Raw genomic sequence first — 26,277 nt, forward strand, 5'->3', positions numbered from 1 at the left:
AAGATTTCATTGCATACTCTGTTCCATGGCTTGCACTCAAAGTGTGAAATAAATCTTCCAAAAGTCACTTCATCCATTCTTTTATTGTATATTAATGTGCATTTTTTGGTTCTGTGTATATTAAATTGCCATAGACGTGGAACACACAAGGCAGGTTTTCCTGTTTCTTGTGTTGCGTTCTCAATTCCCATGAATTAACTTTCCACATATTTTAATTTATCCTCACAAAGGTTATGTCCTGGTTACCCAATGAAATTTTTAACTTGTGCAAAGTCAAAAACTAAAGTTTACTTTCTGGGAGCGCTCGGCACTTGTAAGGAAGATGTAGTGGACATGCTCGTGATAAATTAGGCCTGTGTTAAATTTCCTTTTTACATAATTTTTCCTAGGCTCAGTTGTGTAACCTTCCACAAGGTAGTCTACAGAGTAAAACTAAATTGCTTCCTAGTATTGAGGAGGCATGGAGCCTACCAATCCCCGCAGAGCTTACCTCCAGGCAGGGTGCCATGAACTCAGCACAGCAGGTGAGAAGTTGGGTTATTTTCTGCAAACGCCCAGCTTGAAAAGTTACTTTTGCTACTTAGCAAGTTTCTTTTACTTGAGCATATAAACTGGTTTGTGTACATGTTAACCTAGGCAAAGGCAAACAGAGAGATTAGTTAAGAAGCACCTCTATTTTGGGTACCAACTAAAAACCTTTGTGGATCACCTTTGAACCCATTACACATTTTTTTTTTTTTTTTATAAATCACATCTTGTCATTTTTGTCAGTGCTGGTGTTCACTTATCAGAACCAGCATCCTGTATATGGAGCCACATTTTTGTGTCTTCTTTCGGTTGTTAAAAGGTAAAGAAAATAAACCCAGATTCCCAGTGGGGAAGCAAAAACATACTGTACAGAACTATATTTTCTCTTATAATTCTTAGGCCTGTAAACCTCATCATCAGAATGCTGAATCTGTACTAGGCCTCAGTCAAACACCAATTTCACAGCAGTCCTTGCCACTACATATGATTCCTTCTAGCCAGGTAGATGAACTGTCAAGTCCTGCCAAGAGGAAAAGAACTTCTAGTCCTGCAAAGGTATTTCACATGGCAAAACAATGTATGTGGCTCATGCTGTGTTTTTTTTCCCTCAAACCATTGCATTCACATACAACATAGAGGATGTTTGCCTTAAAGATTTTCCATGCTTCTACATAGTCCTACATTTTAATCACCAATTCAGTAGGGAGTGTTTGGCAGGTGCAATTGTTTTTCTTTTTGTTTCTGTGTTTTTTTTTTCATAACGCATTTGTGCAGACTTTTCTTGTTTTCTTCTTGATGTATGTCTTTGTTTGTATTTTTTTTGCTTAATTCTGTTTTTGTCTGTTTTCCGTTCTGTATAGAATTCTTCTGAAACTTGGAGTGGTGGCCATGTAGCGTCACATACCCCAGCTCAACAACAGCAACTACATTCCTGGTCTTTGCCCCCACAGAAGTTACAGGTATCAAATCCTTGTCCATATTTTAAGTTATTGTATGTTATATAAAGTGAACTTCATAAATTTAAGGGATTTATCCACGGTGGTGTAAGTGTAATCATTTTCCTACACCTTTAACCCATTAACGACGCTGAACGTATATTTACGTCCTGCGCCAGCTCCCGTGTATAACGTTAGGTTAGGCGATGACCCATCGTCATATCGAGTTGGTCCCGGCCACTAATGGTAGCAGGGACCCGTGGCTTATACTGGGCATCACCGATCGCGGTGATGTCTGGAATTAATCCTTTAGACACGTGGTGATCAAAGTTAGAAAAAAATAAAATAAAATAAAAAAGCACTCCCGGCAGCTCAGTCGGGCTGATCGGTTAAACCGCTGTGTCCCAATCAGCTGTACGGACACGAGGAGGGGTCCCTACCTGCCTCCTCGTCTGATCGCCGAATGACTGCTCCTTGCCTGAGATCCAGGCAGGCGCAGTCGAGCGCTGAAAACACTGATCGGTTCGATCAGTGCAATGCATGTTATAGTCCCCTATGGGGGCTATAACATTGCAAAAAAAAAAGTGGGGGGAAAAATGTATAAATGGGATTTAACCCCTTCCCCAATAAAAGTTTAAATCACCCACCTTTTCCCAGTAAAAAAAAAAAAACTGTCTAAATAAAAATATAAACGTGGTATCGCCGCGTGCGTAAATGTCCGCACCATAAAAATATATCGTTAAACCACATCGTCAATGGCGTACACATAAAAAAAAGTCCAAAGTCCAAAATAGCATATTTTTGCTCACTTTTTATAACATAAAAAAAGAATAAAATGCGATCAAAAAGTCAGATCAAAACAAAAATGGTACCGATAAAAACATCAGATTACGGCGCAAAAAATGAGCCTTCATTCAACCCTGCATGCTGAAAAATAGTTATATTGGTCACAAGAGGACATTTTTAAATGTATTAATTTTCGTGCGTGTAGTTATGATTTTTTCCAGAAGTAAGAGGAGATCAAACCTATACTGTTTGGTCACTTCTGAATGCTGGCGGTACTTTCACTCTAGTGGTAGCATGAGACGTTCACACCATGTTTTTGCACACGTTTTCAATTTGAAAACCGTATGGAACCGTATTGAAAACAGTTTGCATTGACTCTCCATTGAAAACCGTATGCCAAAAGATGCTTTAGGTTGTGTCCGTTTTGCATCATGTATGGTTTTGCAATTTTTTTTTTCCCGTACCAAAACCGTAGCCTACCACGTTTTTTGGTCCAGGTAAAAAAACATATTGAAACGCATATAACGTTTTTTAACCTGGGAGTCAATGGGAACCGTACAGAACCGTATGTGCGTACGGTTCCATCCAGTTTTAACCATCCAGTTTTTGACTTTGCACAGTTTTTTTCTTGGAATTTCAATCAAACAAGTGAAACTTTATTCATAATGGAATGAAAAGTTAAAAAGGTATGCGTTTTTTTTCTTAAAAAACTGATGCAATTGGACATCATTTTTCAAACCGTATACGGATTAAAATTTGTACACACATTTTGATACAGTTTAGTCAGATTTTGAGGAATACGGTAACTGTATTGCCAAAACATGGCGTGAACCCAGCATTACATAGTCGTCTTGATCTATGAGTGCTTTTATATAGGACCCTTTATTTAAATGTATATTTGCAGCATTAGACAATTAGAAGAAAAATAAATGGAGGAGTAGTTTTAGTAGAGGACCAGTCAAACATGCACCCTGCCACTTTATTCTGAATCTATGGCATTGAAGGAAACAACTAAGCCATGGTGCAACTTGGTAGCTCCGAATTTGTACTATATTGTGTTATTTGACTCCCCAGACCCCCTCCCCCCTTTCCTCTTTCTGTTAGTAATTCCTAACATTCATAAAATTTGATGTTTGAGGTTGAATACAGATATGTATGTTGCTATGAATGCTCACAGATATATTTACACAAGATGTGCTTTTAATTATAGCAATTGGAACAGCTACGAGCAAACAGGAATAACCTAAGTCCTGCACAAAAAGTGTTGTTGGAACAGTTGGAGGGTCAGTTTGTCTTAATGCAGCAGCACCAGCAGGTATGGACCTTGCTCATTACAGTTTGCAAGAATGAGAAAAACATATGCAACTTATGAAATTAAACATGTTTGTGACTGCTGTATTTTTTTTTCAATAAAGCAGATAAGACAAACAGGAGTTGCACAGGTACGACCTACTGGAATTGCTAATGGGCCAACAGCTGACTCATCACTGCCTACAAACTCCGTCTCTGGTCAGCAGCATCAAGTTGCACTAACCAGAACGCTTAACGTCACTCAGCCTGGAATCCGTCCAGCTTGCCCTGTACAGCCTGTGGCTAATGGACCCTTTCCGGCAGGACCAGTTTCCTGCAATACCACAGGGACGATGGGTAGTACAGACACTATGTTAGGCAATAATCACGTAACGGGAAGTGGAAGTAATGGAAATGTGCCTTACCCACAGCGAAACGCACTCGCTCTACCTCATAACCGCACAAACCTGACCAGCAGCGCAGAGGAGCCGTGGAAAAACCAACTGTCTAACTCCACTCAGGTAATGGAGTTTTTTTTTTTTTTTTTTTTTTTTTTTTAAATCATCCCTTATTTTCATTTCCTACAAATCTAATACATGATGCATAATCATAGAATTACATAACTTTAAAATAATTTGCATTCAGAGCTATTTTAGGACGTTTATTGGGACACAGATTTTATTTTTATTTATTTTTTTGGCCTGAGGGAGAAATTACAATTTTGCTATTTTTTTTAAATTATTTTATTTCATTCTATTTTATTCTCACTTTCATGGTATTCCCTGTGCAGTGTAAATTACAGAAAAGTAACTTTTCTTATTTTCTCTTCGATGGAACTGAGAGTTCTCTTTTTATTTTGGGAAGGTGAGTTGAAGTTTTCATAACATTTTGAAGTACATACAACTTTTTAATTGCTTATTTAATTTTTTAGTCCGCTGGATAAACAGTAGTTGGCACTCACTGTTAATGACACACATCAGCAATCACTTTGATGTTGCTCATTTAACTCTTTAAATACCACTATTAATAGTAGTTGTGACATTTAAAAGGACGAATGGCAGCTGCTGCGGGTTTTGGCTGACTGGCAACTCACGTAACACAATCTGTTAAGGCCTCCATGTCGGTCATATTGGCTCTGTTAAGTCTACCGCAGACAGACTGTATAAGCAGAGTGCTGATTTAACTGATCAATGCTATGCAGCAGCAAAGCATTGATATGGATAATAAAATTTAAATTTTTTAAAAGTAGTAAAACAGAATAAAAATTCTATAAATTGAGTATCATAATCAAAGATTTTTTTTTCTTCACCCCACAAATAATTTTTTCGCTCTGTTTTGATGTGATTTTGTGGGGAAATTAGTGCTGCCACAAAGTACAAATGGCCATGCGTAACACAAGTCTTCAAATGGCCTCATAACTAGGTTAAACCCTTTTTATAGCACAACTGTCACCAGTGTTTTTACCCCCCAGACTACCCCCATGAGCTTACTGTTGTGGACACATGTAACGCAGCGCGCGGCTCGCTCCCTGCCTCTAGCACAGCGCAGGCGCATGGAGGTTACAGGTGGCAGGAGCCAGACGCATGTCCAAGACATCAGGAGCACATGTACTGAGGACCTTTGTGTCTCTGGCAGCAGTCCAATCAGTGACGTAGGGAGGAAAGGCGTGGTGGTGCGGAGGCCATTACGAAGCCCCGGTACATCTATCCGACTGTTGCTGACTGTTATCCAAACATAATTTTCGCACGGATAAAGCAGCCAGAAGAGCAGCCAAAGGTATGGCTGCATTAAATGTGTTCACAACAGTAAGGCCACGTGAGTAGTCGGGGCGGTAAAACACTGGTGACAGTTGCGCTTACAATATTTATTTTTTTCTGTACATTATTATAGAGGCAAGCATTATGCATGAACTGCTTTTAAAGGGGTATATAATAATAATCTTTTAAATTGGTGCTCGGACAGGTGATGAAAGCAAATAAACCCTAAACTATTAGCACCAGTCGGTGACTTAGGTCGGATACTGTACAATGTTGCCGCAATATTTGCCACACAGATTTATCGCGATGCGCTAGCCCTTCTTTCTCTGGCGGTATACTTCAGAGACAAAACGGGGGTTGGAGTAGAGCGCCAGGAGCAAGGAAAAGTATTTCTTTTTCTATTGGGTAACATGTTTTAATGTTGGGTTATTGGATAACTTGTGACATTGTGAACCCATGCATTTTTCTTTTTGTCATGTATTTTTAATTTGGGATTTCTGTAGTCTTAAAGGGGTACTCTGCCCCTAGACCTCCTATCCACCAGAGTGTGGTCAGAGTTGAGCTTTAATAATGTCTCTGTACTTTGCTCCATTCACCTTTCTCTCACCTGGACCAGTGTCTCTTTCCCAGTCACTGAAAATACTCCCCACAACATGATGCTGCCTCCACCATGCTTTACTATAGGGGATGGTATTGGGAAGGTGATGAGCAGTGCCTGGTTTCCTTCCTGAAGTGATACTTAGAATTCAGGCCAGAAACATTGGGGGAAATTAATCAAAACCTTTCTAAAGGAACAGTTGCTAAGTTGCCCATAGCAACCAATCAGATCACTTCTTTCATTTTTCACAGGCTTTATCAAAAATGAAAGAAGCGATCTGGTTGCTATGGGCAACTCAGCATCTTTTCCTCTGGACAGGTTTTGGTAAATCCACCCCATTCATATCTATTTTATCTGACCACAGTCCGATTTATGTACTTTTTTTTTTTTTTTTTTTAAACTTCAGGTGGGCTTTCATATATCTTGTACTCAAGAGAGGCTTCTTTCTGGCCACTGCGCAACAGTAATGGTGGCCCTTCTGGACATTTATCCTATCTGCACCGAGGATCTTTAGAGCTCAGCCAGAGTGCCCATTGGGATCTTGGTCACCTTTCTTACCCACCTTTGTAGAGAAGCAAACTCTAAAAATAGTCTTGGTAGTTCTCCAAACTTTGAATTATGTAGGTCACTGTGCTCTTTCAGTGTAGCAGGGCAGCAGAATTCTTTTGTATCCTTCTCTCGAGATCCGTGCCTTAATGCAATCCTTTCTCAGAGCTCTACAGGTAGTTCTTTCTCCTCATTCCTTGGTTTTTGCTCTATGTATTGTCAGCTGTAATACCTTCTATAGACTGGGGCTGTGTCTTTCCAAATCAACTGAATTTACTACGTGACTCCAAGCATGGTGAAGAAACATCTCACCATGAAGAGAAATGGGAGGCCCCCAGTGCTAAATATCAATAGCAAAGGGTCTGAATACTTATGTCCATGCAAAATTTTCTAACAGTTTTTTTTAATATACTTTGTCATTATGGGGTATTGAGCGCAGATTTATGGGGAAAATTGATTTATTTTATTTTAGCACATGGTCTCAACACAAGAAAATGTGATAAGTATATATTTGTAGCTCACAAACCCCATGGTTTTTGGAAATCGATTGGTGGATACCCTTTTAGCCTCTGAACTACCAGTAATGTTATTGTCTTATTATTTTTAGGGGCTTCATAAAGGTCAGAATTCACATTTGGCAGGTCCTAATGGTGAACGACCTCTTTCTTCCACTGGGCCTTCCCAGCAACTCCAAGCAGCTGGCACTGGTATTCAAAATCAGGTTGGACATCCTACCATGCCTAGCAATTCAGTAACACAGGGGGCTGCTCTCAATCACCTCTTCTCTCACACTGCTACCTCAGGTGGACAACAAGGCATTATTTTAACCAAAGAGAGCAAGCCTTCAGGAAATGGATCGGTGCCTGAAACAAGCAGGCTTTCTGAAGGGACACCTAACAGCACTGCCGGTATAGAGGGACTTCCTAATCATGTCCATCAGGTGACGGCAGACACTGTTCCTAGCCCTAGCCATGGAGATTCTAAGTCACCAGGTTTACTTAGTTCAGACAATCCTCAGCTCTCTGCCTTGTTGATGGGAAAAGCCAATAACAATGTGGGTACTGGAACCTGTGACAAAGTCAACAATATACATCCAGCTGTTCATACAAAAACTGAGAATTCTGTTGCCTCCTCCCCTTCTTCAGCCATTTCCACAGCAACACCTTCTCCAAAATCTACTGAACAGACTATGACCAACAGTGTTATCAGCCTTAACAGCCCCCACAGTGGACTTGAAACAGTCAATGGAGAGGGAAATGCGGACTCTCAGAGCCCCACAAAAAAGGACCCTCCTTTAATTACCCACAAAAGTCCTAAGACCATACCATCCATGTCGGTCTCCATTTACCCCAGCTCGACAGAGGTTTTAAAAGCATGTCGGTAAGTGATATTGGGTATACTTTTATTGTCTGGGTAATATATTTATAAGTTCTGGAATTTAAAAAATCCAGTTAAAATTATTTGATGAAAATGTTTGTATTTTTGCCATATTTTTTATTTATTTTTTTGCTCCCACACGTCAACTTTATGATGCAACTGTTAACATAATACACGACTCATCAGCCATGACATCAAATACACTGGCATGTGAATTATTGCAGAACTTGTGAAGGGTGACATATATAAGGCAGCACTTAATCAGTCAGTTCTTAAAGGGGTACTTTAATAAAACTTATCCCCTATCCACAGGTCCATCCCCTGGGGCTCCCCTACGATCTCCTGTATAGGGGCCAGCTACTGACCTGTCCTTGGCACGCTTCGGAGACAGGCTTCAGTGACAGCCCAGTGGTTGGACAGACACATCACCCATGACGCCTTATTTTTAAAGGGGTTATCCAGGAATAGAAAAACACAGCTACTTTCTTTCAAAAACAGCTCCACGTCTGTCTCCAGGTTGGGTGTGGTTTTACAACTTGGCTCCATTCACTTAAATGGAACTGAGCTGCAGAACCACACCCAACCTGGAGACAGACAGGGATTGGTTTTTGATAGAAAGTAGCTGTGTTTTTCTATTCCTGGATAACCCTTTAAGTAGAATTTTCTGTCTGGTCTGATTTTACAGAAGAGCTACTGTAGCACAAGGTGCTGTAAAAGATACTGCTGGATATGGTAGAAATTGACACCGTGCATCTGGAGATACATTGGTTCTTTGCTTTTTCATTGAAGGGCTTGGTACCATTACAGTGCTGATATGTGCAATACCACTGTAACCTCTATTACTATCTGCATGGTTTCTTTTGGTTTTATCTTAGATTAGGTTAGATTTTAATATACATTTTTATTGATTTTGTATGGGTACCTTTAGTGTTCCCTTTGTATATTTTGCTAAAAACAGAGGTGTATGTGAATTTTCAGGGCTGGCAGGTATATATAGGTATGGCAATATGATTGTTTTTATTCCTTAAGGGTATGTCCATGCGTAGCAAATATGCTTCAGGTTGTCTGCAGCATTCACTAGTAGATTGTGTCCAGTTCATTAAAATGAATAGGTCCTAAACGGTATAACCAGCATTCTAATGTAAACCACAGACATACTTTTTTTTTTTTTCTCCTAACGTGGGTTCTGTTGCTAAATTCATGTCATTAACTTCAGTTCTGTAGGATTATTTTACTAGAAAGCGTTGGAGGGGTGAAAGAGGCAGACAGCACGGACACTGCAGATTTAGTTAATTCTACGCCCTGACGTCCTGGGACTTAAAGGAGATATCCAGATCGCGGGGAGGCGACGGCGGTCTGACCGCTGGGGCCCCCTGTGATCTCCTGTACGGGGCCCCGGCTGCCCGCGGGAAGGGGGCGTGTTGACCACCGCACGAAGCAGCGGCTAACACGCCCCCTCAATACAACTATATGGCATAGACGGAGCTCTGCCTTTGGCAATCTCCGGCTCTGCCATACTGATGTATTGAGGGGCGTGTCGGACCGCGATCTGAAACTTATCCCCTAAGTTTTTCCGCACTGGACTACCCCTTTAAGGACCCAGGGCGTATCTTTATGCCCATGGGAATTCTGGTCCCCGCCAGCGATTCATTCACACTGGCGATCTGCGGCGATTCCGGTCATACGTATGACCCAGAATTTGAAGGTGATCGGCAGTGTACTATACACCGCTAATCACCTCCTGTTGCTGGGGGGAGGTGGCGATGGCGATCATATCACCTCCCCAGATGTGCTGCTATTGGTATGAACACATCATACATACACCTGCCACTGACCCCTATATCATACATTACACACACACACACACACACACACACACACACACACACACACACATCACACATACAGACACCATACACACATCATATATACACATGACACGTACACCATACATATGCACACATTATACATACACCCGCCGCTGCCCACCCCACATCATACACGGACACCATTCACATGACACATACACCACACATATGCACACATCATACATACACCCGCCGCTGATTCACCCCCCCCCCCCAATCATACATATACAACCACCCTTCCCGCCGCCTGCATGCTCTGCCTCCTCACCTGAGCCTGTGTGAGGTGAAAACCCCAGCCCGTGCAGTGCAGTCTCCTTCACACACACGTCCTATCTCCTCCCCCCGCTCTGTATTTTCTCCCATCAATACTTGAAACCTCCCCATGATAAATGAGGTCCTGTGTAGACAGAGCAGGGGAGGGGAGGAGCTGTGTACATCCTCATTCTCCCCCTGTCGTCTTGTATTATGCAGAGCTGCGCTCTCCATCCTCTGAGAGGGGGGATGAGGGGGTGTGGCTTAATCATCTCCTGCAGACGTGCGATCTCGGGCTCTGCCCTCGCTCCTCCCCGCTCTAGCTTCGGCAAACTTTGAAGAGCTGAGGGGAGGAGCTGGGAGGGGAGATCCCCTCACACCGTCTGGGGGGGTCTCTGAGCAGCGGCCCCTGGCTACTGAAATCAGCTGGGGGCCGCCACCGCCCCCTCCATACACTCTGAGCGCCGGTGTGAGGTGCAGACTTGCATCGTCTCCTGCACCTCACACCGTAATTAAAGAAAAATAAGGGGGAAGTCGGTCTGTCCCTGCTAGCCCGATACAGGGCTAAATCTATGACAAATTCACCTGCCTGGCACCCAAAACTACATGACCCGGGCATCGGGCGATAGGATTTCCACATCCCTGATATGTAACCGTCAGCTACTGATATTCCATAGGCCTCAAATGCAAACATAGCTCTATGACTCTTGAGCCCTGTAGTGCGCCTGCACAGCATGTTACGTCCACATATGGGGTATTTCCATACTCTTAAGCAATGGGGTTACAAAATTTGGGGGGAATTTTTTTCCTATTTCCTCTTGTGCAAATGAAAAATTTAGGGTAACACCGGCATTTTTGTGAAAAAAAACACTATTCATTTTACGGCCCAATGTTCCAAACACCTGTGAGGTGTAAATACTCACTGTACCCTTGTTACGTTCCCTGGGGGGTGAAGTTTCCAAAATGATGGCAATTGAGGGGGGGGGGGGGTCCTGCTGTTCTGGCACAATGGTAGCTCTGTAAACGCTCAAGGCCCCTGACAAAATTCTCCAAAAGCTGAATGGCGCTCCTACTCTTCTGTGACCTGGTGTGCACCCGCAGATCTGTTTACATCAAATATGAGATGTCCTTACTCCAAAGAAATGTATTTACAAATTTACGGTGACATTTTCTCCTATTACCACTTGTGAAATTGAAAAATTTGCGGTAACCCCAGCATTTTAGTCTAAAAAATCAAATTTTTCCTTTTCACATCCCACTTTAACCCCTTAAGGACCAAGGTCATTTTGGCCTTAAGGACCAGAGCATTTTTTTGCACATCTGACCACTGTCACTTTAAGCATTAATAACTCTGGGAGGCTTTTACTTATGAAGTTGATTCCGAGATTGTTTTTTTTCACATATTCTACTTTATCATAGTGGTAATTTTCGTTGATACTTGCATCATTTCTAGGTGAAAAATTTCCAAATTTCATGAAAAATAAAAAAAATGTTGCATTTTTCTAAATTAGAAGCTCTCTGCTTGTAAGGAAAATAGACATACCAAATAAATTATATATTGATTCACATATACAATATGTCTACTTTATATTTGCATCATAAAGTTGACATGTTTTTACTTTTGGAAGACATCAGAGGGCTTCAAAGTGCAGCAGCAACTTTAAAATTTTTCACAAAATTTTCTAAATCGGAATTTTTCAGGGACCAGTTCTGTTTTGAAGTGGATTTGAGGGGTCTTCATATTAGAAATACCCCATTAAAACTGCACCCCTCAAAGTATTCAAAATGATATTCAGAATGTTTGTTAACCCTTTAAGTGTTTCATAGGAATAGCAGCAAATTAAAGGACAAAATTCAAAATCTACATTTTTTACACTAACATGTTCTTGTAGACCCAGATTTTAAAAATGCCCCCAAAATGTGTAACCCAATTTCTTTCGAGGAAGGAAATACCTCATATGTGAACCTAAAGTGCTCTATGGGTGCACTAGAGGGCGGAGGAGCGACAGTGGGATTTTGGAGAGTGAATTTTGGTGAAATGTTTTTTGGAGGGCATGTCACATTTAGGAAGCCCCTATGGTGCCAGAACAGCAAGGAAAAAAAAAAAAAACACATGGCATACTATTTTGGAAACTACACCCCTCAAGGAACGTAGCAAGGCATACAGTGAGCCTTAGCACCTCACAGGTGTTTGACGACTTTTCGTAAAATTCGGATGTGTAAATTAAAAAATTAAAAAATTCTTTACTAAAATGCATTTTTTCCCCCAAAAATTTAAATTTTTACAAGAGGTAATAGGAGAAAATGCCCACAAAATTTGTAACCCCATTTCTTCTGAGTATGGAAATACAGCATGTGTGGACGTCAAGTGCTCTGCGAGCCCTTTAGATGTTGCCGAACTAAAATTGTGCAGTCTGGGCATGCTTGGAGTTGAGGTTTTGCAACATCTGGAGGGCTACAGTTTGGACACCACTGTTTAGCAGTCTCCAAACTGTTCTCCTCCGGTTGTTGCAAAACTACAACTCCCAGCATGCCCTTCGGCTGTCTGGGCATGATGGGAGTTGTAGTTTTGCAACAACTGGAGGCACATTGCTTGGGAAACTGTGTTTCCCAACCCGTGTGCCTCCAGCTGTTGCAAAACTACAACTCCCAGCATGCATGATCTGTCAGTGCATGCTGGGAGTTATAGTTTTGCAAACTCCTAGAAGCAGCAGTGAAGATCAGTTTATGACTATATTCACTGCTGTCTCCACTTGCCTGACACCGGTCCCCATTGGTCCACAGTGATTGACCAATCACAGTGATCGCTGACCAGGACCATCCACAGATGGTCCTGGGGGGGCTTGCAGAAGTTGTCCCCCGCTGGTAACAGTGGAACTTCTGCCAGTTAAACCGTGCAATGCCACGCATCGCCGGGTTAACTGAATGACTTATATAAACGTCACGATGCGCGAACTACCTGCACATCATGAAGTTCATATGTCATTCTGCGGGAAGGGGTTAATCAACATTTATCAAACACTTGTGTGGTGTTAAGGCTCACTGTACCCCTTTTTACATTCCTTGAGGGGTGTAGTTTCCAAAATGGTAGGCCATGTGGGGATTTTTTTATTTATTTATTTATTTTTGCTGTTCTGGCACCATGGGGGCTTCCTAAATGCGACATGCCCCCAAAAAACGGTTTCAGAAAAACTCACTCTACAAAATCCCATTGTTGCTCCTTCCCTTCCGAGCCCTCTAGTGCACCCAGAGAGCACTTTACATCCACATATGAGGTATTTCCTTACTCAAGAGAAATTGAGTTACAAATTTTAGGGGGATTCTCTCCTTTTACCCCTTGTAAAAATTCAAAAACAAAGAACATGCGAGTGTAAAAAATTAAGATTTTGAATTTTCTCCTTCACTTTGCTTCTATTCCTATGAAACACTTAATAGGTTAACACACTTACTGAATGTCATGTTGAATACTTTGAGGGGTGCAGTTATAATGGGGTCATTTGTGGGCTATTTCTAATAAGAAGGCCCTTCAAATCCATTTCAAAACTGAACTGGTCCCTGAAAAATTCAGATTTTGAAAATTTTGTGAAAAATTTTAGATTTTTTCACCAAGAAATGATTCAAGTATCGACAAGATTTACCACGAACATGAAGTAGAATATGTCATGAAAAAATAATCTTTGAATCAGAATGAAAAGTAAAAGCATCCCAGAGTTATTAATGCTTAAAGTGACAGTGGTGAAATGTGAAAATGGGCTGGGTCCTTAAATGGGCACTGTCATGAAAAATAATTTTTGATATGTTGTAGTACTCAAGTACTACAACATATCTCTAATATACTTTTATTAAAAAAAATGCTTTTAAAACGTTTTAAAAGCAATTTGAAATTCGGCCACTAGGGGGCGCCCTCCTAGTGGCCGAATGCAGTGCAGAGTGACGTCACAGCAAAATTCCGACTGATTCCGGCAGGGCATCAGTCGAAATTTTGCGCAGGCGCAGTAACAGCCAGGGCTCCGCATCGGCTGACGGCCCTGCTGCAAGGTGCGGGCGGCGCGGGGGGGTTGGCTGCTACAGCAAGGTGCGTGGAGTGCTGCTCTAAGGTACGGGGGGGATGGGGGGCGCTGCTGCAAGGTACGGGGGGGATGGGGGGCGCTGCTGCAAGGTGCGGGGGGATGGGGGGCGCTGCTGCAAGGTGCGGGGGGATGGGGGGCGCTGCTGCAAGGTACGAGCGGGATGGGGGGCGCTGCTGCAAGGTACGGGGGAGGATGGGGGGCGCTGCTGCAAGGTACGGGGGGGGGTTGTTTGGGTTTACTTACCGAGCGGCAGGAAGAGTCTCTCCCGCATCCGTCCCTCCCGCATCGGCTCCTGGCTCACTCCTTCCCCCATGAAACTCCTGTCCTGGGTGCCTCCAGTTGTTTTACCACTACAACTCCCAGCATGCCCTGACAGCCAATAGATGTCAGGGCATGCTGGGAGTTGTAGTGGTGAAACAGCTGGAGGCACCCTGTTGGGAGAACTAAGGGCGGAAGTCCCCCCCCAGCAGGCATCAGTGACGTGGTGCCTGCTGGGGAAGTCTGCCTGGTAGTGAGCACACTACCAGGCAGACTAAATGCCATTTTAAAAATAGTAAAAAAAATAAATAAAGGCAGGGAGGGTGTTAGGGATAGAAGGGCAATAGGCAGGGACAGAAAAAAAAAATCATGATGGTGGGAGCTACTCTTTAATGGGTTAATGTTGTGTCCCCTCAAAATAACTTACACAGCCATTAATGTCTAAACCTTGGCAACAAAAGTGAGTACACCCCTAACTGGTAATGTCTAAATTAGGCTCAATTTGGGTGGGTTCGCACTACTTTTTGGCGATACGGTCACCGGATCGGGCTGACCAGACTTAAAACCGTGGTATGCATCGGTTTTAGGTTCTGTCACAAAGCCGGATACAGGGCAAATAAGGGCAAATCTGTCTCCGGTCGACTCATTCAAAAGAATGAGATACAGGCCGGGTTGGTGACCATATATTCTCAAAACGTAGTGTGAACCCCACACTAAGTAATTTTCCCTTTTTTCTCCCCAGGGTCATGTGACTCAATAGTGCTACAAGGTCTCAGGTATGAATAGGGAGCAGGTGTCTTCAATTTGGTGATATTGCTCTCACACCCTCTAACACTGGTCACTGAAAGTTCAGTATTAAACACTGTTAGGGTGCATGCACACTACGTTTCTTAAGATACGGCACCATATACGGCTGGGGAGAGGGGGGCGGAGAGTCGGGGGCATGGCAACTGCACGCTGCCATTATGCGGTCCCGTATCTAATGTATTTCAATGAGCGACCGGAGTGAAACGCTGCCTCCGGTCGACTCCGTTTTGGCCCGTATACGGTTTCCCGACCGGACCTAAAAACGTAGTCAACAGCATTTTTAGGTCCGGTCGGGAAACTGTATACGGTGCAAAACGGAGGCAGCGTTTCACTCCGGTCGCTCATTGAAATACATTAGATACGGGACCGCATACGGCAGCATGCGGATGCCCCGCCCCCGACTCTCCTGTCCCCTCTCTCCCCAGCCGTACACGGTCCCGTATCTTAAGAAACGTAGTGTGCATGCACCCTTATAAAGGCTTTGCACTCACTACTTTACATTGTAGCATTGTGTCATTTCTTCAGTGTTGTCACATGAAAAAATAGAATAAAATATTTACAAAAATGTGAGGGGCGTACTCAGTGAGATACTTTATATATTGAGACAGTACATAAAAAAGTATTGTGCTTATGCTGTGTAAATTGTGCAGTATATTCACACTGCCCTGTATGTGTTGTACAATCCTCTTAAAGGGAACCAATCATCAGATTTTACCCTATATAATGCTTGGTAAAGCGTTATATAGGGTAAAATTGTTGTCCTCACTATCCCCGGGGGACGCTCCTGCCCCCAGGGATGGTGAAGATATGAAGTTATAAACTAGTCACCGCCGTAAGTAGTCACCTGGGCGGGGAGCTCTTCTAATCTACTCCCATTCTTCAGCCGGCAGCGACGCCCCCTCCGCTTGATTGATGGTTCATTGATGATTGATTCATTGTTCCGCTCACTGAACAGACAAAGCAGAGTGATGACGCGGCCCATCAATCAAGCGGAGGGGACGTCGCTGCCGGACGAAGAATGGGAGTAGGTGAGAAGAGCTCCCTGCCCAGGTGACTACTTACGGCGGCAGCGGAGACTAGTTTATAACTTCATATCTTCACCATCCCTGGGGGCAGGAGCGTCCCCCGGGGATGGTGAGGACAAGAATTTTACCCTATATAACGCTTTACCAAGCATTATATAGAGTAAAATCTGATGATTGGTTCCCTTTAAATGATGAATAAAAAGAATGTCTATAAAACACATTTAGAATTTCCAAAACACTACAGTAACTTAAGGGTCTATTTTAATCTTCTGCAGAAAACTTGAGCTGTACAGTGCCACCTAGTGGTCTTGGTCTAACAGTTTTCACTATCTGTTTATTTCCATTGCAAAAATTTTAGTCGCGCTGACTGCTGTAGTATTTATTGCTGGTGGAACTGTACTTCGTTTAACATCTTGCAAAAAAAAATATTTTTAGTTTGATGTCTCATAGTTGGGTGGATTTTTTTGTTGGCATGGAGATTCTGTGTTTGCTGGAGACAAGTCGTCCAATCAAATGTTGCGCCTAGGGTTAGTAAAAATGTATGCTCACCTTTTTAGTTTTTTTTATTTATTTATTTATTTTTTTTGTCGCTTGCACCTATTAAATTATAGCTCTAGCTGCTGCTGGTAATTTTAAGAAAATGTATCACAGGCTGCTGTGCTAAAACGTGAATGGCCAGTCTAGGTACCCTAGTTATTTAGTCATTTGTAGATCATGACATTAAAGTGTACCTGTCAGAACACACAAAAAACCCTATCACCTATATAATAAAAATACCTCTTTTCATTAGCTCCGAGTGTTAGAAATTCTCTCGGGAAGGCTGCGTGTTCCTCCTTGTGGTGGTGGGAGGTGCATGGCTGATTAGTGTCCCAGTAGGTATGGGGACCACAGTGGTGGCATTTTCAGGGGCCGTTTACTTCCAAAAGATCTTTATTTTCATCAGTAACAACATATAAAAAGTTTTCAGATCTGACAGTGCCCATTTAAATGCAAAATAAAAAAATTAATTAAATAAAAACCGGTATACAACTGTTTAAAATGCAAACAGCCATCCCAGTCTTTCGTGTAGAATGGCTCTTGTTTTGGCAGACCTGATTCATTAATGTGTGACTTTGTCATCTTCCACCAGCAATAAAAGCTGAATGATGGAGTTTTGGGTCCTAACTACATCGATAGGCCAATTTTTTTCTTAAAAGAAAACCCCTTTACCTGGTAATACTCACATTACATAAATGACTGGTATGTGGACATTCATAAAATACAGAGCAGGCTTAGGACCTAAGCTTGCACTATATCTGGTGGGTGCTGTCTCCTGGCACCCGCTGTCAGTGACCGGAATTCACTCCAGTGCCAGTCGTTTAAAGCCTGTAATGACTAGGGATGTAAGAAAAAATCGATTCGCGCGATTATCGCGATTTTTTGTTCCGCAATACTGAATCGATTTTAAAATTGTGAGAATCGATTTTTTTAAATAAATTATTATAATTAACATTTACTGTATTTCACTCACTGAGTCACAGTCCTATTTGTCGGTCTAATTTTTTTTTATAACACTTAAACTCCTGACCACTAGTTGGCAGTGTACCTGTTGTCAGCTCTGTCCCACTCGCAGGCTGCTACCGCGAGACTACAGACTCAGAACAAACAAGAAGGAGAACGTACGCACTCACAGGACAACTCTCGCCGGATCTTGTTCTTTCTCAGCTAGAATAAGTTTTCCCAAGCTTTTAATAGGGAATATCGCGATATATCGAATCGCCACCCTGGTATCGCGATTCGAATCGCCAAATTATTGGCGATTCACACCCCTAGTAATGACCACATCATCTAAGAGGTTATATGACAAGTGTTCCTTCCTGTCATATTAGCACCTCCACAGTGCAATTACAGGATACCACATGATGATCATGGCAGACATGGGCCTTCTGAATGCTTCAATGGTTGTCATGTTAGATCTCGTACAGTAAAAATACCTCATAATAAAAATAGAAATCACCCCTTCTCATCTTTATTAATGTTTAATTTAGATTTACTTCAGTATTGCAACTTGTAGAAATGTCTTGACTCCGTTAAAATAAAATGTGGGGAACACCTTAAATTTAAAAAAATATTGCCATTTTACGTCCAAGAAATCGGGGAATAAAAAGGGATTTTTGGAAGTCACATCTAGAAAAATTATAGTAAAATATAAAGGGTGCCATTACAATTTACAACTAGCCCTCTTTCTGCCGATCATTATTACCATGACAGTTTGTAGTATCAAATTCCTATGTTTATCCCTTATGCCCCACTTACAGCGAAATCAGGCGGAAAAATTCTGCTCGGAAACTCTATTGCATCAGACTCCCATTTTTGTCAATGGCATTCTGCTGCACTGTACACACGGCAGAATTTCCATGGCCCAGTTCTGCCAGCCCCTGCTGTCTGCGGAATGAATGTCTGGATGAACTTTTCTGGCAAAATTCTGATGAATGCCTTTTAAAAAGAAAAAAAAATGTCTTATTGCAAGATAATTGCATTAAAAAAATGATCAAAGCTTATGATTTTTTTTATTTTTTGAGTTATGATGTGGTCCAAAATTGAATTCCTGTTTGGTTTTTTTGTAACCCTCAAGTGGTTGGTTACGATATGATTTCTAGTCAAGCATTTTTATTTATTGTAGTGAACTTGTAGTTATGTATAATTTTTATTTTTTTTAGTATTGACAAACAATACAACTGCACAGCCTCTTTTCCCAAGCAGCAGCACAGATTACATGCCACTGAAGCTGCTGCGATAGCGGAAGAATGTCATATTAATAAGGTCAATACAAAATACTCAGCATTTAACCTCTATGGGCCCTTAAAGGGGTTCTCCGCCCCTAGACATCTTATCCCCTATTCAAATGATAGGGGATAAGATGTCTGATTTCGGGGGTCCCACCGCTGGGAACACCCACGATCTCTCCTGCAGCACCCCCTGTCATCTGGTGCACGGAGCGTACTTCGCTCTCTGCCGGATGACTGGCGATGCAGGGTCAGAGTATTGTGACGTTACAGCCCTGCCCCCTTAATGCAAGTCTATGGGCCCTCACCCACCTTCCCATAGACTTGCATTAAGGGGGCAGAGTGTGCCCTCACGAGGGGGCGGGCCATGACATCATGATCCAACGGCCCCTGAGTCGCCAGGCATCTTTGGCTAGGGGATAAGATGTCTAGGGGCGAAGTACCCCTTTAACTGCGGTTATTGAAATGCAAAACTGCATGCAGCTATTGCACTGAGACCATACCCTCACAAAGCAAAAATATATTTTGTTTTCTAACTTGTAAAGATAGTAAAACATAGCTGACAATATATTAATATGGTATTGCCTCACAGTATACAGTTCATGTCACTATTACCACAGTGAACATGATAAAAACAATTTTTTTGTTTTCCATTCCCATACAACTTGTACAATGTCAAGGGGTTAAATTGACAGAAAACTACTGATTTCCTTACATTGAAGTTGCATTTGTCCGGGCGTATTTACATTTTACACAGTTTACACATAAAACTACTGTTTCTGTTGACTGGTTTTGGGTTAACAAAGCTGGTATTGCACAGAAGCCATACACGTTTAGATCTAATGTAATGCACATATCTGCTCATACTATGTAAATGATTGCGCTTTCTTAGAGAATTAGAAGGTTTTAACCTATTCCAGCCAGTACTGTTAGGCTGCTTTCAAACTATGAAGTTCACCCGTTATTAAATGTCCATTAAAAATGGACGTTTAATAACGGATGAAATAACGGGTGCTAACGGCTGAACAAATATTCATCCGTTAAGACCAGTTTTCCCTCATGTATGGCCGAACACCTCTGCCTACAGGCTCCCACAGCCGGGACTACTACTACTCCCATCATGGAGCCCTGAATGGCCAGTACTGAGGAGCCAATCAGGGCTCTCAGCGGGAGATTTAAAAATGAACATTAATATCTATATTAAAAGTACTGTGGGGGGTAAGATATATAGCGCTGCAGGGGGGGGGGGGGGGTATGCAGACATATAGCCTATATATCTAGCCCCCCAGCAGCACATTAGATATGACTCCTGCCGGAGCATTAATAAGTATATACCCCCCTGCCAGTGCATTAATAAATATATAACCCCCGCCGGCGCATTAATAAATATATACCCCCCCCCCCCCGCCGGCGCATGTATATGTACCCTCGCAGCGCATTCTAGCAGCAGCATCGGCCGCCTGATATACTTATCATACATAGCGCTGCAGCGGCATACGTATATAGAAGCGCTGTGGAGGGGGGCAGATGACGCTACATATATACAGTGCTTCTATATACGTATTCCCCTGCCGCCATATGAATGAAAAGGATTTCTATTAGCAGCGCATAGTGCCGGCAGCCGGCACTATGCGCTGCTAATAGAAATCCTTTTCACAAGTCTGTTCCATGATGGGAGTAGTAGTAGTCCCTCAGCACTGCAGGAGTCTGCTGATGTCACCTCTTCTGAGCATGCTCAGAAGTAATAACAGATATTATTAACTGGGTGCAAACGGATGACATAAAGGTTCATCCGTCAGCCATGGACTTCAGTGTTAAAAATAACGGCCGTTAATTTACCAGTTTCTTGTGACTGAAAAAAAATTTGTGCATGTCCCGTTATTTCTTCCGTCACAACGAACTTCCGTTATTCATGATGGATTATAACGGGTCATAACGGATCATTAAAAAAATCTCATAGCCTTTAATGGGATTGTTTAACGGCCGTTCAACAGGGCTTTTCTATGGGTGCATTCACACCACGTTTTTGCAATACGGTTCCCGTATACGTTTTCAATGTGAAAACCGTATGGACCCGTATTGAAAACCGTATGCCAAAAGAAGCATCAGGTTGTGTCCGTTTTGCATCCTGTACGGTTTTGTCAGTTTTTTTTTCCCCCGTACCCAAAACCGTAGTCTACCACGGTTTTTGGTCCGGGTGAAAAACTGTATTAAACCGTATACGTTTTTTTTTTTTTAAACATGGGAGTCAATAGAAACCGTACAGAACCGTATGTGCTTACGGTTTTCACCATACTTTTTTGACTTTGCACAGTTTTTTTCTTGCAATTTCATTTAAACAATTGAAACTTTATTCAAAATGGAGTGAAAAGTTAAAAAAGTATACGTTTTTTTCTTAAAAGCGGATGCAAACGGACATCATTTTTTCAAACCGTATACGGGTTTAGTCAGGTTTTGAGGAATCCGTTTTCGTCAAAAACCTGATATGGGATCTGTATTGCAAAAAGGTGGTGTGAATGCACTCTTACGGACGTTTGTAACGGATTAATTTTTATAGTGTGAAAGCAGCCTTAGAAATAATTATTTCAAATTTTTTATGTATTTTTTATTTTTTTTTCAAACGCTGCACATGTGAAAGTCCCATGTATGTCAGTTGTAAACTTGGTGTGCGTACATGGTGTTCTGGGTTTTTATTTTGCCCTCATGACCTTAATGTGTTAGCCATCTTTGTAGCTGTCTGTTTGAAGCATTTTAGAGGACAGCGCCCAAACAGTTTAGATCAGTGTTTCCTAAACGCGGTCCTCAAGCACCCCCCAACAGGTCATGTTTTCTGGATTTTCTTAGTCTTTCACAGGTGATATAATTATATATATTATATCACCTGTGAAAGACTAAGGAAATCCAGAAAACCTGACCTGTTGGGGGGTGCTTGAGGACCGCGTTTGGGAAACACTGGTTTAGAAGATATAAATTAGACTCCTCCCTTTCTCTTTGACAATAACAATTATGTTGAATTAGCCAATTTATCTCAACTGCTAAATGACTTTTTTATCACTAATCTGTATGACTGCACAGGCTGCTGTGTGTCTGCACATGGCTTCATCGACATAGCAGACAAGCAAGAGAAAACTGATGCAATGTAACTCCCCCAAGCAGATATGTTCTACCCTCTTTACATAATAAGACACATTTTCCAATACTCCCTTACGCAGTATTCCCCTCTTCCTTGTGCTAATATTTTTTTTTTACTTTCAGTAGATGTACTTCTACTGTCTTTTGAGTCAGTGTCTGACCTATTAAAGAACTTTAGAACATGATTAGGTGTTGAGGCCGGTGTCAAATTTACCGGTGTTTTTGAGCCAAAGCCAAAAGTGGATCCAGCAGATAGTGATAGTAGTAGTAGTAGTAGTAGTAGTAGTAGTAGTAGTAGTAGAAGTCCTTCCTTTATATTTCCTATCACTTTTGTATCCACTCCTGGTGGTGGCAATTTTCCAAAATGATGGGTAATTCTTTCCTTGGGAAGAAATTCTCATTGTCCATCAGTAGACAGCTGTGTTGGGGTTCTTGCCCTTGTTACTATAAAGCAGGATGCTGAAAACTGATACCAGGGCTGTTATTAGTTGGACTTCCAGCTTCTGGATCCCTTATCTTGTGACAGTTTTTGGTCAAATAGAAAAACACAAATGGTTTTGATTTGCTAGGATCTAGATACTTTTTGTGCTTGTACCAATCTTTTTTTTCTTTTTAAACCAGTAAATGTACATGTATGCCCTGTGTTAAGTGTTAAGCTTTATGAAGGCTTTATAGATATGCTATAAGCAGCTAAGCACTCACAGCCAATTACCGTATTAGTGCTGGGCAATACACATGATTTTGGGGGGGGGGTCGTCCATGGGAAATACCGTTAAATACTGTGGAATTACCATAACTTACAAAAAAATACTGTGATACACATTTTTTGGTCATACTGCCCAGCTCTAATAAGATTTTTTTTTACCCGGTAAAATCTTCTCAATAGTCGGGGGTTGTCTTATACGCCAGGTGGTGCAGTTGGCCTGGACGCCGGGGGTATGGATTACCCCGTCACATTAGGGTCAACCCTTTGTCCCGAAAGATCTTTTCGGGACACAAGGATGTCCCGGTTACCTTTCTGCGGCCCCGTTTTAACTTAAAAAACGCAGGGTCCGCTGGGAAGTAGCGCACGCAGGTAGGTCAATGACGTCTGTCCGTGCGCCCAGAAAAACGGCAGAGCGGAGCAGCGAGGACGCGTGCGCATGGCAGTGGCGCATCATCTTCGGTGCTCCGACCACCGCACATCCGGTCCTGTGACCTCCTGCTATGGCCTATAGGCCATAGCAGTAGATCATGACCCCTGACTGGAGGAGCGGTGGTCGGGGCACTGAATTGGGGCAGTACACAGGCATAGAGCGTCCAGCCATACACTGTATATGGCTGAAGGCTGTGTGTCTGTGGGGTCCACTGCCTACCAAATGTGGGGGAACTATATTGCTAACCTAATTTGGGGGGAAACTTTACTGCCAGCCTAATGTGGGGGAAACTACAACCTAATGTGTGTGTGTGTGTGTGGTGTGGGGGGGGGGTATACTCCCAACCTAATGGGGTCCACTGCTTACCTAATGTGGGGTATACTGCCAGCTCAATGTGGGGGGGAACTACAACCTAATGTGGGGGAACTATACTGCCAGCCTAATGTGGGGAACTACAACCTAATGTGGGGGGACTATATTGCCCACCTAATATGGGGGGGAACTATGCTGACAACCTAATGTAGGGGGAACTATGCTGACAATCTAATGTAGGGGGAACTATGCTGACAATCTAATGTAGGGGGAACTATGCTGACAATCTAATGTAGGGGGAACTATGCTGACAATCTAATGTAGGGGGAACTATGCTGACAACCTAATGTGGGGGGGGGGGAACTATGCTGACAACCTAATGTGGGGGGAACAATTGTAAGGTACCGTACATCGCGGTAGAGGGGTAGTCTTATACGGTGAGTATATTCCAAACTCTATATTTTAACTGTAAATGTTGGAGGTCGTCTTATACGCCCAGTCGTCTTATACGCCGGAAAATACGATACAAACTACTGCATTTCCACTGATGTCAGTCATTGACCCCTAAAGTGCTGTGATCAATAGCGATTACAGAACTGCCCCCTCGCAACATCTATGCAGGGGTCCAATGGGTTTACATGCTGGCTGGAGTCTGTTCCGTAGAACAGTGTGTAAAATATAAAAAAAAAATAATTAAAAAAAAACATTTTTTTTAAATATAAAAAGGCCCATCCCTTAATAAAAAAAAAGTTTAACTCCTCCCCCCAACATTTTCCCATTTTCCAGATAAGGAACCTATTTGATATCCACACATGGAAATGTCTGAACTATTAATAATTTTGTTTATTATCCTGTACGGTGAACGGCGTAAGCCTAAAAGAATACCACACCAGAATTGCTGATCTTTGGCTACAATATATATGCGAAACAAAATCAGCAAACTCCCATCTAAACAAAAATGGTTCAGATAAAAACTACAGATCACAGCGCAAAAAATAAGAGAAATAAAGAGGTCAGAATAGGACAATTTCAAACATATAAACATAGGTATCGTATTGACCCACAGAATTAAGATGTCAAGTTTACTGTAAAGAGCATTGCGTAAAACACAGTCCCCTAAAAAGTTTAAAAATTTGGTTTTGTTTTTTCCCCCCAATTTCCCTTTCACAAAAAAATATTTTAGTCTCGTTTTGCCATAATGAAAGGTATAATTGCAGAGTACAAAAAACAAGCCCACATAGGGGTCTGTGGATGAAAAAAAGTTGTTAATTAGGGTGGTGAAGTGAGCCGTAGGCTCTGGCAATGTCTAAACAGTAGTCTGTTATTGCAGTTTTGGCATTAGAATCTTTACAGATCCAAATACAGGTCTAGCTTCTAATGGACTTGAGTGTTTTCAAGCTATTACAGTATGGCCTAAACCTGACCTTTAGAGATGAGTAAAGTTACAGTGATTCGATTTGTCACAAACTTCTCGGCTCGGCAGTTGCTGACTTTAGCCTTTATAAATTAGTTCAGCTTTCAGGTGCTCCGGTGGGCTGGAAAAGATGGATACAGTCCTAGGAGAGAGTCTTCTAGGACTGTATCTACCTTTTCCAGCCCACTGGAGCACCTGAAAGTCAGCAACTGCCAAGCCGAGAAGTTTGTGACGAATTGGAATCACTGTAACTTCGCTCATCTCTTCTGACCTTAAAGGAGATATCCAGTGGTGAAAAACATATCCCCTATCCTAAGGATAGGGGATAAGTTTCAGATCACGGGGGTCCGACCACTGGGGCCCCCGGCAGCCCGCGGGAAGGGGGCGTGTTGACAACTGCACGAAGCGGCGGCTGACACGCCCCCTCAACACAACTCTCTGGCAGAGCCGGAGCGCTGCGTTCGGCAATCTCCGGCTCTGCTATAGGGATGTATTGAGGGGGCGTGTCAGCCGCCGATTTGTGCAGTGATCAACACACGCTATCTAGCCAGCGAGCCGGGGCCCCGTACAGAGAGATCACGGGGGGCCCCAGCGGTTGGACCCCCCGCGATCTGGAACTTATCCCCTATCTTTAGGATAGGGGATACGTTTTTCACCATTGGACTACCCGTTTAATGCTTCAGGTAGAAACCTTTTGCATTCATTTCATCAAAGAAACTGCATGAATGTCTAAAAAGCTTTCTTGAGCTATAGTTTTGACAACTTATCTTCAGGCTATACCATAAAGGTGAGATCTATCTTGTTTGTAAGGTCTAAAAAAGGTTTTAAAATCTGCACCACATTAGTTATTCTGAGAAGAATTTTCTCAGTTCTTGTCAAGTTGGTTATGAAATACCCCTTCACCTGCCTTTCTACTAAGCAGAAAGTCAGTGACTTCTGCCAGGATTTAAATCTAAATTCTAACATAATCCCAGATGTGTGAACTTAGCCTCGTGTAGATTTATCTTAAACCATTGTAGTGACTTTTTTTTATTCTTCTCTAATAGGAATCTGGGTAAAAATGGTTTATCAAACAGTAGCATTTTACTGGACAAGTGCCCACCTCCTCGGCCGCCTCCACCACCTTATCCTCCTTTACCAACAGATAAATTAAATCCTCCAACACCCAGCATCTATGTGAGTATGCCTACAACTGAGAGGCTCTTTAGTTTGTTAGGCTAAGTTCATATCACCGCTAAGCTCCGTCCCATCAGGGTCCATTTGATACCAAACAAAGGACCTGAATGCACCCTTTTCACAACTAAAACAGACAGGTCCCGACAGATCCCATTGACTTGAATGGATTCTGTTGTGTGTCCGTTATTTTAGGGCAGTTGAGCGGAGAAAAATACTGAACCTGTATTTTCGCAAAGGAGCCTCCC

At 42.4% G+C, this 26,277-nt stretch overlaps 1 protein-coding gene across 7 annotated transcripts in view; it reads left to right on the forward strand.

Annotated features, from left to right (window-relative positions):
* KDM6A (lysine demethylase 6A) overlaps window positions 1-26,277 on the forward strand; it is a 176,396-nt gene that overhangs the window by 116,710 nt on the left and 33,409 nt on the right. For 2 of the 7 annotated variants that reach the window (XM_056558174.1, XM_056558182.1), the window contains 7 exons: window positions 390-524; window positions 928-1,083; window positions 1,389-1,487; window positions 3,460-3,564; window positions 3,665-4,060; window positions 7,048-7,820; window positions 25,903-26,032. In XM_056558174.1, the coding sequence (XP_056414149.1) occupies window positions 390-524; window positions 928-1,083; window positions 1,389-1,487; window positions 3,460-3,564; window positions 3,665-4,060; window positions 7,048-7,820; window positions 25,903-26,032 (1,794 nt within the window). The remainder of the gene's footprint in view (window positions 1-389; window positions 525-927; window positions 1,084-1,388; window positions 1,488-3,459; window positions 3,565-3,664; window positions 4,061-7,047; window positions 7,821-25,902; window positions 26,033-26,277) is intronic. The other 5 variants (XM_056558175.1, XM_056558180.1, XM_056558181.1 and 2 more) reach the window with 5 other exon arrangements.

This window comes from Hyla sarda, chromosome 2, assembly GCF_029499605.1.
Source record: "Hyla sarda isolate aHylSar1 chromosome 2, aHylSar1.hap1, whole genome shotgun sequence".
NCBI lineage: Eukaryota > Metazoa > Chordata > Amphibia > Anura > Hylidae > Hyla > Hyla sarda.